Raw genomic sequence first — 12921 nt, 5'->3', positions numbered from 1 at the left:
GAGGCGAAACTACTCGTTCATGCGGCTCTGAGTCCAGACGTCCGGTACTTGTCCTGTCAGTTCGAAACAGAAAATGGTCTGGAAACGTCAAGGCTTGGTATGCCGCCGGCACTGCAAGCTTCACCAAGAATGCGATGTGCCGAGGACAAGTGACCACGCGCAGTTGAGCGGCTTGGGAAGAAGCTACTGTTCGCTTCATTCATCTTTCAACGGGTTGACTCGACCACGTTCACCGATTCAAATTAGCGGGGTCCAAAGTAGCGGTCTACAGTCGACGGCCTATACACAGCTCCACATCCCCATCTGCAATGTCCAATAGGTAGTCAATCCTTTGAGAAGCATTCTTCCTGTTTCTTGCCCTTCTTCTCCGTTTGCTTTAATCAGCTGTCATCATAACGATGAGCTTAGCAAGGCCATCGTGGATTCTTACTAAAAATGACTTGACGCCCCGCGTCGAGCTCCAACACAGGAGCAATGGAACTTGTCCAATACAAAGCCCACAGCGGCAGCGTTGCGTGCGCGGCCTCTACAACACCTCGTGTATGCGGTCGATGTCGTGAAGCCGTGATGTCGACGCCCACAAGCGGGTCGACTTGAAGCATCATGCAGAACCTGCGAACAGACATAGAATCTGGGGTTTGGTGTTGCATCAGCACCAGCAGCGTTAATGCGGGCAGGGACAGGGTTGCTCCTGCAGAGTGGTCACGGCCACGACGACAGCACACTGCGTGCCGCGCCCAGGTTGTATATCGTTACTCCTTACTCTCCCTCCTACCCCTCTCGTCTGCCAGGCAAGCGCGACTGCTATCCATTCATATCTGTGTCGCGTCGTTCCCGTGCTGCCGTGTTGCCGCATGTAGCGCCGTCCCGCGTCATAGCACTAGCGAGCGTCCATCAGCCCTACCGTACGGTCCCCTCTTCGCCCACCAGAGCGCGTCCCTGGTTGACGCCCTCCTTCCACGCTCGGTTCGTTCTTGTGTCACAGGGAGCCGTTGTCTGCACGAACTTTGGTTCACGTGGACCCTGCATCGCTCACAACTATATCAACCACGAACGCTCCCAGCCTGCTCGCACCTAACCCACCTCCGTATCCACACCACACCAGACGAAACCACCGAAGCGCAACCACGACTACCAACCTCCGAGCACCTCAACATGGCGCGTGCTCGCAGACAGAACCGCGCCGAAAGCCGGTCCCGCTCCGACACATCCGCATCCACCTCGCCAGAGCGCGGCTACGACGATGACAAAGACTCTATCATGCTGCAGTCGAACGACTCGCTGTCCTCTCTGGCGCCCTCGCTCTCCCCCGACTCCGACGACGAGGCCCGCCAGCGCGCTATCGACGAGCAGAACCGCATCTCTCCCATCTCGCGGCTGCCCGCTGAGCTCATGATCGCCGTGTTCGCAAAGCTGGCCTCTCCCGCCGATCTGAGGAACTGCATGGGCGTCTCGAAACTCTGGGCGAGAAACGCTGTCGGACTGCTGTGGCACCGGCCGTCGACGAACAAATGGCCAGGCGTCAAGAGCGTCATCAAGACAATCAGGACCGCAGATAGCTTTTTCGACTACTCCAGTCTGATCAAACGCCTCAATCTGTCAGCGCTTGGGGGCGAAGTCAGTGACGGGGCGCTGATGGCACTACGCTCCTGCAAGCGGATAGAGCGATTGACCCTCACAAACTGTACCAAGCTATCGGATTTGAGTCTCGTGGCTATGCTAGAGAACAATCGGAGCCTGTTAGCGCTGGACGTGACAGGCATGGAGGCTATCACTGACCAGACCATGTACGCGCTGGCGAACAACGCAGTCCGGCTGCAGGGGCTGAATATCACAAACTGCAAGAAGGTCACGGATCAATCGCTGGAAGAGGTGGCAAAGAGCTGCAAGCACATCAAAAGACTCAAACTTAACGGATGCTCACAGCTGAGTGACAAGTGCATCATGGCATTTGCGCTGCACTGCCGCTACATCCTCGAGATCGACCTCCACGACTGCAAGAACCTCGAAGACGACTCGATCACGACTCTGATAACGGAAGGCCCGCATCTGCGCGAGCTCCGACTGGCGCATTGTTGGAAGATCACCGACCAGGCGTTCCTTCGCCTTCCCGCTGATGCGAGCTATGAAAGCCTGCGGATTCTCGATCTGACAGACTGCGGCGAGCTGCAGGACTACGGCGTGCAGAGGATCGTGACTGCAGCGCCGAGGCTGCGCAACCTGGTCCTCGCCAAATGCCGCCACATCACGGACAGAGCGGTCATGGCCATCACGCGCCTGGGCAAGAACCTGCATTACATCCACCTCGGCCACTGCTCGCGCATCACCGACACAGGTGTCGCGCAGCTGGTCAAGCTGTGCAATCGTATACGATACATTGACCTGGCGTGCTGCACGAACCTGACCGACGCGTCCATCACACAGCTGGCCTCGCTCCCGAAGCTCAAGCGGATAGGGCTGGTGAAGTGCGCAGCGATCACCGATCGTAGTATACTGGCCCTGGCGAAACCCAAGCAGATGGGCTCGAGCGGGCCGATCCAAGCCAGCGTGCTCGAACGGGTGCACCTGAGCTACTGCACAAACCTCACACTCCAGGGCATCCACGCGCTGCTGAACAACTGCCCGCGGCTCACGCACCTGAGTCTGACAGGCGTGCAAGCCTTCCTGCGCGACGACCTGCTCGTGTACTGCCGCGAAGCCCCGCCCGGTAAGCCCTCCCCCCCAGCATTCCCATCTCTACCCATCTAACCCCCCCGCGCAGAGTTCAACGAGCACCAGCGCGACGTGTTCTGCGTCTTCAGCGGCGTCGGCGTCCAGCGCCTCCGCCAGTTCCTCAACACGGACCACGACCACCAGAACCGCCGCTCGTTCTCGGACAACGAGGGCACCATGTACGAGGACGGCGAGGAGCCGGACTCGATTCTCAATGTCACGGCGCAGGCGAACGGCATGGCGATTGACGAGGACGAGGACTTTGGCGACAGCGAGATGCTGGGGCAGGATTAGCGGGGGGAGTGGTAGAGCTTCCCGGCGTGGTTGTTCCTGGTCCCTCTGATCCGCGGGCTTTTGGTCCCTCGCTTTCGTACACTCTGCATACCCGGCGTTTTTCCTTTTTTGCGGCTCTCGCTGTCCCCAGCCTTGGCCTTGGCGGCTCGCTGGGCGGTCACGATAAATACCCTTTTGTATGTCTTCTTTTCTGTTTCACCTCGTGCGGCACCAGGGGGTCTTTGTTGGCTCTGCTGCGGGGGTTTTCGTAGATTGTTGAATCGCATCATGTCGTGTGAGGCTTTGTTGGATGGAGTTGACTTGACTTGACTTGCCTGACTTGACTTGACTTGCCTGACTTGACTTGACTTGCCTGGCTTGACTTGACTTGACTTGATTTGACTTGACCTTGGCGTGGGGTGGGGCGTGATGTACCGTGACGTGACGTGGGTGTTGGGTGTTGGGTGTGTTGCCCGTGGTGAGTGGAATCGCAGATGCAGTTGCAGATGCAGAATGACGGAGTCGTAGATGGCCCAGTCACCGTGTTCACGTGGAGCATCAGTGTCTGCACAAGAGGATGGTTACGCCAGCCAGCCCGCGGCATGAGACGCGCGCGGCAAGTGGTTGAGAGGGGTGTATGTACAGTCTATGTAAACCACGAAAGCCGAACCCAGGTCTATGGTATCTCGAACGCCGCCGTGTCGTGCTTCTACCTCTTTGTCTACGTCTTCGTCTACATGTTTATCTGCATGTTTATCTGCATCTGCATCTTTACCTGTTTCTCCATCTCCATTCAGAGCCTCTGCACTACACGAGCACGTACAGCGCACACATCTACCAGCGTCAGCCACACCCCCAAAAGCGTAATAATAGCAACTCACCATACTCAGCCCCAACACCATACTACACCAAAACAGCACATTATTCAACAACGTCCTACCCCTCACCCACCTGCTCCGCTGCACCATGACAATCGGCATCTGCAGCATCATCGCAAAAAACCCATAGCCCCTGAATTTCCGCGTGATGCAGCCCATGACCAGCTCGTGGGCGAGCGCGGAGATGAGGAAGGTGATGAGGGTGGCGAGCGGGCGCGAGAGGTGGTTTTTGGATGCGCTGTAGACGTGGCGGCGGAAGAAGTGGTGCACGGGGATGTTCCATTCGCGGGAGAATTCGAGCCAGTCGCAGGAATTCCACCAGTCGGCGTAGAATTGGCGGTCTGCGAAGCCTGCAACATGGCGGTTAGCAAGGAATTCGTGTTTGTGGACTAGGGGTGTGTAGGATGTTGGGGGAGAACGCACGCGTGATCTCGGCAAACGCGCCCAGAATGTACTCGAAGATGACGAGGAAGGTCAGCAGGAAGGTAATCATGAACGGGAACAGCAGCCGCCCGATGGTCTCGGCGAGCACGAGCGCGAACTCGCCCGCGCCCGTGCTGTGGTGCAGCGCCAGCGCGCTCTCGTCCAGCACGGGCAGGATGAACTCCTCCGTGGTAATCACCATGAGGAAGATGCACCCAAACACGGCCAGCGCCTTCCAGAAGACCTCCAGCGGGCGGATGGACGCCACGCGCGGGTACTCGAGCTCGTAGCACAGCGTCGGGCAGAAGATGTAGTCGGCCCAGTTGGCGAACGTCAGGTTCTCGGGGTACGAGACGTGGCCCAGCGGCGAGGACAGCTCGAACGCCAGGTCCTCGCGCAGCTGGCGCAGGAACTCCTGGTTCGCGGCGTCCGGGGTGCTCTGGCTGGGCGACTGTGGGATCTCGTGCAGGTGGGTGCGCGGCTTGGGGTAGCGGACGGCGGCGGCCTTGCTGGCCTTCTCGGGGGTGTCGAGGTCGTTGAGGCGGCGCAGGGTCTCGCTGAGGTGGCCGTTGTAGAAGCTGGGGGGTTTAGTGGTGTGATGTCGTTATCGTAAGTGGGACTCACGCGTAGGAGTGCATCTTCATGAAGATGGCGAGCAGGTGCAGGGTGAAGAAGACCTGGGCGGTCCAGCTCCAGTCGCGAATGAAGGGGTATCTGGCATGGTCAGCGGGCGCATGCGCCGAGACGTCCCCACGTACGTGCACCAGAAGGCGAGCCACAGGGCCTGGTAGAGGCTCTGGACGGCCATGCCGAGCCCGTTCCAGCGCAGGGCGTGGCCGAGGAACAGCTTCTGCAGCGGCAGGGCGAGGGCGGTGCTGGCGACCATGGCGCCGTCGACCAGCCCCAGCTCCCAGACCTTCTCCTTGAACAGGTCCCACTGGCGGATCTGGAAGGGGTAGCCCGTCTCCTTGACCTGGCGCAGCATGCTGGTGATGACCATGATGGCCAGGCCGATCCAGAACAGCACGAAGAAGCCGCGGAAGTCGCGGTAGTCGCTGGCGGGGTCGAAGTGCGACACGCGGTCGACGTACTCGATGGTCGGGAACATGCGGCGCTTGTGCTGGGCGCGGATCTGGCGGCGCGCGGACGAGGCAGCCTGCACCGAGGGCGGGGCGTCGGCGGGGATGGGCGTGGTGCGTCCACTGCGGGTGTGAGCATGCGGGTTATGGGCGGCGGGCATGGTATGCGCACCTCGACACCCCTGAGCCGGCCTCGAGGTGCAGCTTGACGGCGTCGTCGCTGAGCTGCGGGCGGAGCAGGTCGATGCGCGACGGCTTGCGGGCGCGCGGGGCGTGGACGTCGGCGGGGGCGTTGCGGTCGAGGGCAGTCGAGTCGGCCATGGCGGTAGGGTCGGCCATGATGCGCGTGTATGGGGAGGGAGGGCGCAAGGAGGCGCAGAGTCGCAGTCGCAGAGTCGCAGAGGTGGCCCGGGATTGCCCAGCGATCGGCCGGGTCACTCGGTGCTCAGAGGTCACAGGCGCGCTCCGTGCCAGCCGCGGTGGTGAGGCCGGGGCCAGTGGCGGCGGCCAGACAGTCCACCGCCAGCGCTCCGCGAGCAGGGCAGTGGCATCACCGGCGACCGCAGGGCATCTCTGACCGGGCGGTGTTGACATCAGCGGCGCCATCCGCGGGCATCGACGCGCATCAGCGGGCAGCGCGTCCGCGAGTCAGTGCGTCGCTAGTCTGGCGACCCTGGCCTGGCCGCAACACTCCCGTACCGTCCACGTCGAGGTCCAGCAGCTCACCGCACGCATCGCCCACCCGCACCTCGCCCGCCGTCCGCCTCCCCCGCGCAGCCTCCCGCGCTCTTCCCACCAGTCCCGGGCGGCGGCCCAGCCACCTCGCAATGGCCTCCCGTACGCGCCCCCGCCCCGCCAGGCACGCCTGCTAAGCATCTGCAGTCAAGCAATTCATCCGCAATGTGCGCGCCGCAAAGACCATCGCCGACGAGCGCGCCGTCGTGCAGAAGGAGAGCGCTGCCATCCGCGCCAGCTTCCGCGAGGAGAGCCACGACTCCAACGTGCGGTGCGTACACCGGCCAGCGGGGGGGCTCTGCTGACGAGCTGCAGGCGGAACAATGTCGCGAAGCTGCTGTACCTGTTCACCCTGGGCGAGCGCACGCACTTTGGCCAGATCGAGTGCCTGAAGCTGCTGGCCTCGCCGCGCTTCGCAGACAAGCGCCTCGGCTACCTGGGCACCATGCTGCTGCTGGACGAGAACCAGGAGGTGCTGACCCTGGTCACCAACTCGCTGAAGAACGACCTCAACCACGCCAACCAGTACACCGTCGGGCTCGCCCTGTGCACCCTCGGCAACATCGCCTCCGTCGAGATGTCGCGTGACCTGTTCCCCGAGGTCGAGACCATCATCGCGAGCGCAAACCCCTACATCCGCCGCAAGGCCGCCCTGTGCGCCATGAAGATCTGCCGCAAGGTCCCCGACCTGCAGGAGCACTTCCTGGACAAGGCCAAGCTGCTGCTGCAGGACCGCAACCACGGCGTGCTGCTGTGCGGCCTGACCTTCATCACCAGCCTGTGCGAGGCCGACGAGGCCGACGACGACGAGAACGGCATCAGGGACATCTTCCGGCCCCAGGTGCCGGGGCTCGTCAAGACCCTCAAGGGCCTCTCCTCGTCCGGCTATGCGCCCGAGCACGACGTCACCGGCATCACCGACCCGTTCGTGCAGTGCAAGATCCTGCAGCTGCTACGCGTCCTGGCCCGCGGCGACGCCCAAGTCAGCGAGCAGATCAACGACATCCTCGCCCAGGTACGTTGGTTGACAACGCGAGAACCACGCTGACCCTGCAGGTTGCTACCAACACAGACTCGTCCAAGAACGTCGGCAACTCCATCCTCTACGAGGCCGTGCTGACCATCCTCGACATCGAGGCCGACTCGGGCCTGCGCGTGCTCGGCGTCAACATCCTCGGAAAGTTCCTCTCCAACAGAGACAACAACATACGATACGTTGCGCTCAACACCCTCAACAAGGTCGTCGCAGTCGAGCCAAACGCCGTCCAGCGACACCGCAACACCATCCTCGACTGTCTGCGCGACCCCGACATCAGCATCCGCAGACGCGCCCTCGACCTTAGCTTCACCCTCATCAACGAGAGCAACGTGCGCGTGCTGATTCGCGAACTGCTTGCCTTCCTCGAAGTCGCCGACAACGAGTTCAAGCCTGTGATGACGTCGCAGATTGGAATCGCAGCCGACAGATTCGCCCCGAACAAGAGATGGCACGTCGACACCATGCTTCGCGTGCTGAAACTGGTGAGTGCGATGACTGTATTCGAACGCCGCTGACGTTTCTAGGCTGGCCACTATGTCAAGGAGCAGATCCTGTCATCCTTTGTTCGACTGATTGCAACCACCACCGACCTCCAGACCTACTCTGTACAAAAGCTCTACGCCGCATTGAAGGAGGACATCACACAGGAGGGGTTAATCTTGGCCGGGTCCTGGGTTATCGGAGAGTATGGTGACGCACTCCTACGGGGAGGACAGTACGAAGAGGAGGAGCTGGTGCAGGAGGTGAGCGAGAGCGACATTGTCGACCTCTTCGAGACCATCCTGAACAGCAGCTACGCGGGCCTTGTCGTCCAGCAATACATCATCACAGCCTCGATAAAACTGACGACACGACTCAGCGACCCCGCCCAGGTCGAGCGCCTGCGCAGAATGCTGCAGAGATACGGCTCCAACCTCGACATTGAGAGCCAGCAGCGCGCGGTCGAGTACACCAACCTCTTTGGATTCGATGCGGTGAGGAAGGGAGTGCTCGAGAAGATGCCGCCTCCGGAGATCCGCGAGGAGCAGCGTGTGCTGGGTGAGGCCACCAAGAAGCGGCAGTCTCGCGTTATCAAGAAGAAACCTGCCCAGGCAGCGACCGAGGATCTGCTCCTCGACCTCATGGGCGACTCCGGCGCGCCAGACACAAATGGCGCTGCATCGCAGAACCACGACCTCCTCGCAGACATCCTCGGCGGCGGCGGAGCGACATCGCCGCCGCCCCAGACGACGTCCCCCCCGCAGTCGAACGTCGCCAACATCATGGACCTGTTCAACAGCGGCCCGTCAAGCTCACCAGCGCCCCAGTCACGACCGCCCCCACAAGCCTCAAACGACCTCCTCGGCGGGCTAGGCGGCATGTCGTCCCCGCCACCCCCGGCCCCCGCCGGCCCGCCCGCGCACCCCGTGTACAACAAGAACAACCTCGCCATCACCTTCCAGCTCAAGCGCGACGCCACCGCCGTGCAGCTGCTCGCGCGCTTCCGCAACACGGGCGCCACCCCGCTCGCCGCCGTCAACCTGCAGGCCGCCGTCCCCAAGAGCCAGAAGCTGCAGCTGCAGCCCATCAGCGCCGCCGAGCTCGCGCCCGGCCAGGACGCCACGCAGCAGATGCGGGTCACGTCCGTCAACGGGGTACGTCGCGTAATCACTGTCATTGAAGGGGTTGTGCTAATGTGTAAACCAGGCCCCGCCCGCGCGCCTCAGACTCAGACTCAAGCTCGGATATGCGGGCGCCGCCGGTCCGGCGCAGGAACAGGTCGATTGGGCCGAGCCTACATAGCGCGCGGAGGTGTGCGGAGGTGTAGACGGTGTAGACAATGGAATGATGAGCTGCTGATGCTCTGCTTGCATGTGGTGAAGACGTGCGTGAGACATGTGTGAAGCCAAGTCCTGTCCAGCCATGCGTGAAGTCATGCGTAAAGTGAACCCGCATGGCGTGAACCCATGCGTGAACCCATGCGCAAAGTGAACCCTTGCACGTCGTCCAGATAAGCACCCAGCCACCCGCCGATCACCGCCCCAAGCGGCGCTTTTCTCGGCCCACTCCACTCCGCATCTTCTTAGTTCCTATAGGGTTTCCCCGCATCCTACACAGTATGGAAGTGTGCAGGGGCTGGCACACCACATAACATGCCTGATTAATGTGCGCGTGCGACTGAGAAGGGCCTCTGCTGTCTTGAGTCCTGAGGCGCACCGCAGCGAGCCCGGCGCGAGACCAACCGCACATGTAGGTACTGTGGTGCACGATCGCTGCAGCACGGGCTTGGCGGGGCGGGCGATGGGCAACCGCACGTGCTGGCGGGTACGGATATTGATGCTCGACGACACGGGTACTGACGCACGATCGCCGCACGCGCTGTGTGACATGACATCAAAGTACACTGCCCTCACACCACCCCAACAGGTGTCGTCACATGCTATGATGTACACATGCTGCACACATGCTGCACACACGCCGCACACACGCCGCACACACGTCGTCCCACCCCCGGCGCCCAACAACCACCACAGTGCCGCTCGCAATCTCCCAGGCGCACACGGAGGGGGGCTGCATATATACATCATGACCGCCGCACAACGCGGTGCGGTTCGCTCACGACGAAGGTTCGCGCTAGGGTATGCAGTGCGGGACAGTGCAGGACAGTAGGATATAGTATAGTATAGTATAGTCCAGTATAGTATAGTATAATATAGTATAGCGGCAACACGGTACAGTGGCTCGCGTTATTGATTTACTGCGGTGTGCGCTGCGTGATATGCGTGCAGTACAGTACAGTGTGAGACACCCTCCACCACGCACCTGCGTATAAAGCAAGACAGCTGCATTCCGCCCGCATCCCGCGGCCCTTAAAGCACTCGAGTCGAGTCGAGGCGACTGTGAATACACTCGTTATGCTGCGCCCCGCTGTCTGGCTCCTCGCCGCCGCCGTCCTGCGCGCTGGCGGCCTCGCTACTGCTACTGCCATTGCCCCGGCGCCTCGCAATGCCACATCAAATGCCACAGCAAACGCCGGGTACGGACCGTCGGCGCAGCGCGCTCAGGCCGTGGTTGATACGTTCCGAACGAGTTGGGCGGCGTACTACGAATACGCGTTTCCGGATGATGAGTTGAGGCCTGTGACGAATGGGTCGGGGAACTCGCGGTAGATATATCCCACTCCCGCGCAGCAATAGAGGACTGTCAGACGCTTCGTTGCTAGACGCCCGCTGCCAGACGCCGCTCGCTGGCACTCGACGCTCGCTAACGCTCGCCAGCAACGGCTGGGGCGCCTCCGCCGTCGACGCGCTCAGCACCGCGCTGCTCATGCGCGAGCAACAAACCGTCGCCCAGATCCTCGCGCACATCCCCACCATCGACTGGGCGCACACCAGCACCCCCGTCTCGCTGTTCGAAACCACGATCCGGTACCTCGGCGGCCTGCTGTCGGGCTACGACCTCCTCTCGGGCCCCTTATCACATCTCGCCGACGACCCGGCCCTCGTCGCCGCGCTGCTCGACCAGTCAGTCCATCTCGCCAACAACCTGAGCTTCGCGTTCGACACGCCCTCCGGCGTGCCGTACAACACGCTCAACCTGTCCGCGCGCACGCCCGTCCGCGAACCAAATTCCCTGGCTACCACCGGCACGCTGATCCTCGAGTGGACGCGGCTATCGGACTTGACGCGCAACACGACGTACGCGGCGCTGGCCAACGCCGCGGAAGCGTTCTTGCTCGTCCCATCCCCGCCCGAGGCGCAGCCCTGGCCGGGCCTGCTGGGGATGTACATCGAGCCCACGACCGGCGAGTTTCTGGACGCGTTTGGCGGGTGGGTCGGCGGCGCGGACAGCTTCTACGAGTACCTCCTCAAAACGTGGATTTACGACCCGGAGCGCTTCGGGTTGTTGCGCGAGCGCTGGCAGGCCGCTGCGGACTCGAGCATTGCGCATCTGGCGTCGCATCCGGAGTCGCGGCCCGAACTCACGTTCCTCGCGGTCTTCAACGGCACCCAGCGCCTCCTGCAGAGCCAGCACCTCGCGTGCTTCGCGGGCGGCAACTTCCTGCTCGGCGCGCAGACGCTGGGGGTCGATGCGTACCGAGACTTCGGACTCGCGCTCGTCGACGGGTGCCACGCCACCTACAACGCAACGGCGACGCGCATCGGCCCGGAGAGCTTCGGATGGGACCCCGCCCTCGTGCCAGCAGGGCAGGAGCCGTTTTTCGCCCGCCACGGGTTCTACATCCTCGACGCCTCGTACAATCTCCGCCCGGAGGTCGTCGAGGGCTACTACTACGCGTGGCGCGCGACGGGCGACGAGCGGTACCGCGAGTGGGCGTGGGACGCGTTTGTGGCCATCAACGGCACGGCGCGGGCGGGGAGCGCGTGGAGCAGTGTCAGGGACGTGGATCAGGTGGGGGGAGGCGGGGCGACGGATACGATGGAGAGTTTCTGGTTTGCCGAGGTGCTGAAGTACTGCTATTTGATTTTCGCGGACGGCGACGACGAGTGGCAGGTTGGGGGCGGGGGGAGGGATCGGTGGGTGTGGAATACGGAGGGGCATCCGCTGCGGGTGTATGAGCGGGAGGGCGTGGGTGGTGTGGTGTAGGATAGGGAGGTCTGCGTTCATGGGCCGTATGCGTTCATAGGCCGTCTACGTTGATAGGCTGTCTGCGTTCATGGGTGCCTGCGTTTCACTGTCTGCGGTTTAGTCCTGCAATGCGCTGTCGTACTTCTCGGGTATAATGCATCGCTACTCAAAGAACCCGCCGTCGCTATCTTCGTCCTCGGCCTCGGCCTCCCTTGCCGCCGCTCTTGCCTCTCGCCTGTTCTTCGGAATCTCGAGCGGCGCGTACGTCTTTTTGGGCGGCGCAGGCGTGTCTTTCCCAGGCTTCGCCTTCTTCGCCTTGCTCTTCTTCGGCGGCGCGCCCGGAATCTCGTCGCGGCTCTTGCTGTTCCGCAGCTCCTCCAGCGTGCCGTCCGCCATCGCCTGCTCGACCATCTTCCACACCATGACGTCGCCCTTTGGCCCGTCGACCTCCTCCGCCTTCTTTCCGTCGTCTTCCCCCTTGGTCTTCTTCGCCGTCGGATACAGCGACGAATACGGCTTCATCAGCGGATACGACACGGCGTAATTCACATCGACCTCCGCATTGTGCAGCCGCTTCTGCAGCGCGGCCTTCTCCTCCTCGTCCTCCGCAGCCTTGAGCTCCTTGGCGACGCGCCGCAGCACCCTACTCGCCTTCTGTCGATCTGCCCAATCAGCACACACCACCACACGCCAGCACCCAGACCCCAGACTCACCGAAAAACCGCACCTGGTGGTACTTCCCAATCATCTTCTTCCTGTGCTCCGTCTCGCGTGCGCGCGCCGACTTCTCCGCGAGTTCGTGCTCGCACGCCTCGAGCTCCCTTTCACGCTCGACGCGCGCGCTCGCCGACATTTTGTGCGCGGGCACATTCTCCACGTGCGCGAGGAAGCGCTTCAAGTCGCGAATGCGGTTCTTGAGCGCGTTGGCGGTGGCGCCGTACTCGGAGTCCTTGTCTTTGGCGGGATTGGGCCGCTTGTGGCGCGTTTTGGCGGCGTTGGGGAATGAGCGCGGTTTCTTGGCTGTCGTGGGGTTGGCGGCTTCGAGGTCGGCGGCGTCGACCGCGTCGGCGTGTTTGCGTTTCTGCGACATGGTTGTGAGGTTTGGTGAGTTTGCGGTGGTTTGCGGTGGTTTGACGGATGGAAAAGTGCTGGCGGTAGGAAAGTTTTAGCGGGGCGGAGTTTGCCGGCTTATCGATTGGGAGGCCATCACCAC

At 62.2% G+C, this 12921-nt stretch overlaps 5 protein-coding genes across 5 annotated transcripts; 3 read left to right on the top strand and 2 right to left on the bottom strand.

Moving 5' to 3' along the window:
• The first annotated feature begins 706 nt into the window (after positions 1 to 706).
• Positions 707 to 3373, top strand: C7974DRAFT_334684 (uncharacterized protein). The gene is made up of 2 exons (XM_046139164.1): positions 707 to 2707; positions 2762 to 3373. The coding sequence occupies exons 1-2, from the start codon at positions 1156 to 1158 to the stop codon at positions 3004 to 3006; spliced, it is 1797 nt and encodes a 598-aa protein (XP_045998286.1). The 5' UTR covers positions 707 to 1155; the 3' UTR covers positions 3007 to 3373.
• A 35-nt stretch (positions 3374 to 3408) lies between these two features.
• On the bottom strand, positions 3409 to 5969 carry C7974DRAFT_392910 (MBOAT, membrane-bound O-acyltransferase family-domain-containing protein). The gene is made up of 6 exons (XM_046141725.1): positions 5538 to 5969; positions 5045 to 5488; positions 4911 to 5000; positions 4287 to 4864; positions 3867 to 4213; positions 3409 to 3819 (listed from the first exon to the last, which is right to left on the bottom strand). The coding sequence occupies exons 1-6, from the start codon at positions 5957 to 5959 to the stop codon at positions 3793 to 3795; spliced, it is 1908 nt and encodes a 635-aa protein (XP_045998285.1). The 5' UTR covers positions 5960 to 5969; the 3' UTR covers positions 3409 to 3792.
• Positions 5970 to 6065: 96 nt separating this feature from the next.
• C7974DRAFT_392905 (adaptin N terminal region-domain-containing protein) lies at positions 6066 to 9266 on the top strand. Its single transcript, XM_046141724.1, has 6 exons — positions 6066 to 6202; positions 6248 to 6371; positions 6416 to 7115; positions 7157 to 7621; positions 7664 to 8773; positions 8826 to 9266. The coding sequence occupies exons 1-6, from the start codon at positions 6193 to 6195 to the stop codon at positions 8919 to 8921; spliced, it is 2505 nt and encodes an 834-aa protein (XP_045998284.1). The 5' UTR covers positions 6066 to 6192; the 3' UTR covers positions 8922 to 9266.
• Positions 9267 to 9911: 645 nt separating this feature from the next.
• C7974DRAFT_173336 (glycoside hydrolase) lies at positions 9912 to 12052 on the top strand. The gene is made up of 2 exons (XM_046136196.1): positions 9912 to 10284; positions 10397 to 12052. The coding sequence occupies exons 1-2, from the start codon at positions 10034 to 10036 to the stop codon at positions 11724 to 11726; spliced, it is 1581 nt and encodes a 526-aa protein (XP_045998283.1). The 5' UTR covers positions 9912 to 10033; the 3' UTR covers positions 11727 to 12052.
• C7974DRAFT_173413 (uncharacterized protein) lies at positions 11785 to 12921 on the bottom strand. The gene is made up of 2 exons (XM_046136197.1): positions 12423 to 12921; positions 11785 to 12370 (listed from the first exon to the last, which is right to left on the bottom strand). Exons 1-2 carry the CDS (start codon positions 12796 to 12798, stop codon positions 11871 to 11873), a joined length of 876 nt encoding a protein of 291 aa, XP_045998282.1. The 5' UTR covers positions 12799 to 12921; the 3' UTR covers positions 11785 to 11870.

The sequence above is a fragment of the Boeremia exigua genome, assembly GCF_020726555.1.
Source record: "Boeremia exigua strain MPI-SDFR-AT-0100 chromosome Unknown C7974scaffold_5, whole genome shotgun sequence".
NCBI classification, from domain to species: domain Eukaryota; kingdom Fungi; phylum Ascomycota; class Dothideomycetes; order Pleosporales; family Didymellaceae; genus Boeremia; species Boeremia exigua.
This window is presented reverse-complemented; position numbering and strand designations above follow the sequence as displayed.

What these genes read in the sequence shown, in the direction of transcription:
- C7974DRAFT_334684 (XM_046139164.1), top strand. Translation starts at nt 1,156, where the DNA reads ATGGCGCGTGCTCGCAGACAGAACCGCGCCGAAAGCCGGTCCCGCTCC. An exon ending in CTGCCGCGAAGCCCCGCCCG is followed by an intron (nt 2,708 to 2,761) that starts GTAAGCCCTCCC and finishes CCCCCCGCGCAG; the next exon opens with AGTTCAACGAGCACCAGCGC.
- C7974DRAFT_392910 (XM_046141725.1), bottom strand. Translation starts at nt 5,959, where the DNA reads ATGTCAACACCGCCCGGTCAGAGATGCCCTGCGGTCGCCGGTGATGCC. An exon ending in GCCGGCTCAGGGGTGTCGAG is followed by an intron (nt 5,489 to 5,537) that starts GTGCGCATACCA and finishes TCACACCCGCAG; the next exon opens with TGGACGCACCACGCCCATCC. An exon ending in TGGCTCGCCTTCTGGTGCAC is followed by an intron (nt 5,001 to 5,044) that starts GTACGTGGGGAC and finishes TGACCATGCCAG; the next exon opens with ATACCCCTTCATTCGCGACT.
- C7974DRAFT_392905 (XM_046141724.1), top strand. An exon ending in AGCCACGACTCCAACGTGCG is followed by an intron (nt 6,372 to 6,415) that starts GTGCGTACACCG and finishes GACGAGCTGCAG; the next exon opens with GCGGAACAATGTCGCGAAGC. An exon ending in TGCTTCGCGTGCTGAAACTG is followed by an intron (nt 7,622 to 7,663) that starts GTGAGTGCGATG and finishes TGACGTTTCTAG; the next exon opens with GCTGGCCACTATGTCAAGGA.
- C7974DRAFT_173336 (XM_046136196.1), top strand. Translation starts at nt 10,034, where the DNA reads ATGCTGCGCCCCGCTGTCTGGCTCCTCGCCGCCGCCGTCCTGCGCGCT. An exon ending in AATGGGTCGGGGAACTCGCG is followed by an intron (nt 10,285 to 10,396) that starts GTAGATATATCC and finishes AACGCTCGCCAG; the next exon opens with CAACGGCTGGGGCGCCTCCG.
- C7974DRAFT_173413 (XM_046136197.1), bottom strand. Translation starts at nt 12,798, where the DNA reads ATGTCGCAGAAACGCAAACACGCCGACGCGGTCGACGCCGCCGACCTC. An exon ending in CCACCAGGTGCGGTTTTTCG is followed by an intron (nt 12,371 to 12,422) that starts GTGAGTCTGGGG and finishes CTGATTGGGCAG; the next exon opens with ATCGACAGAAGGCGAGTAGG.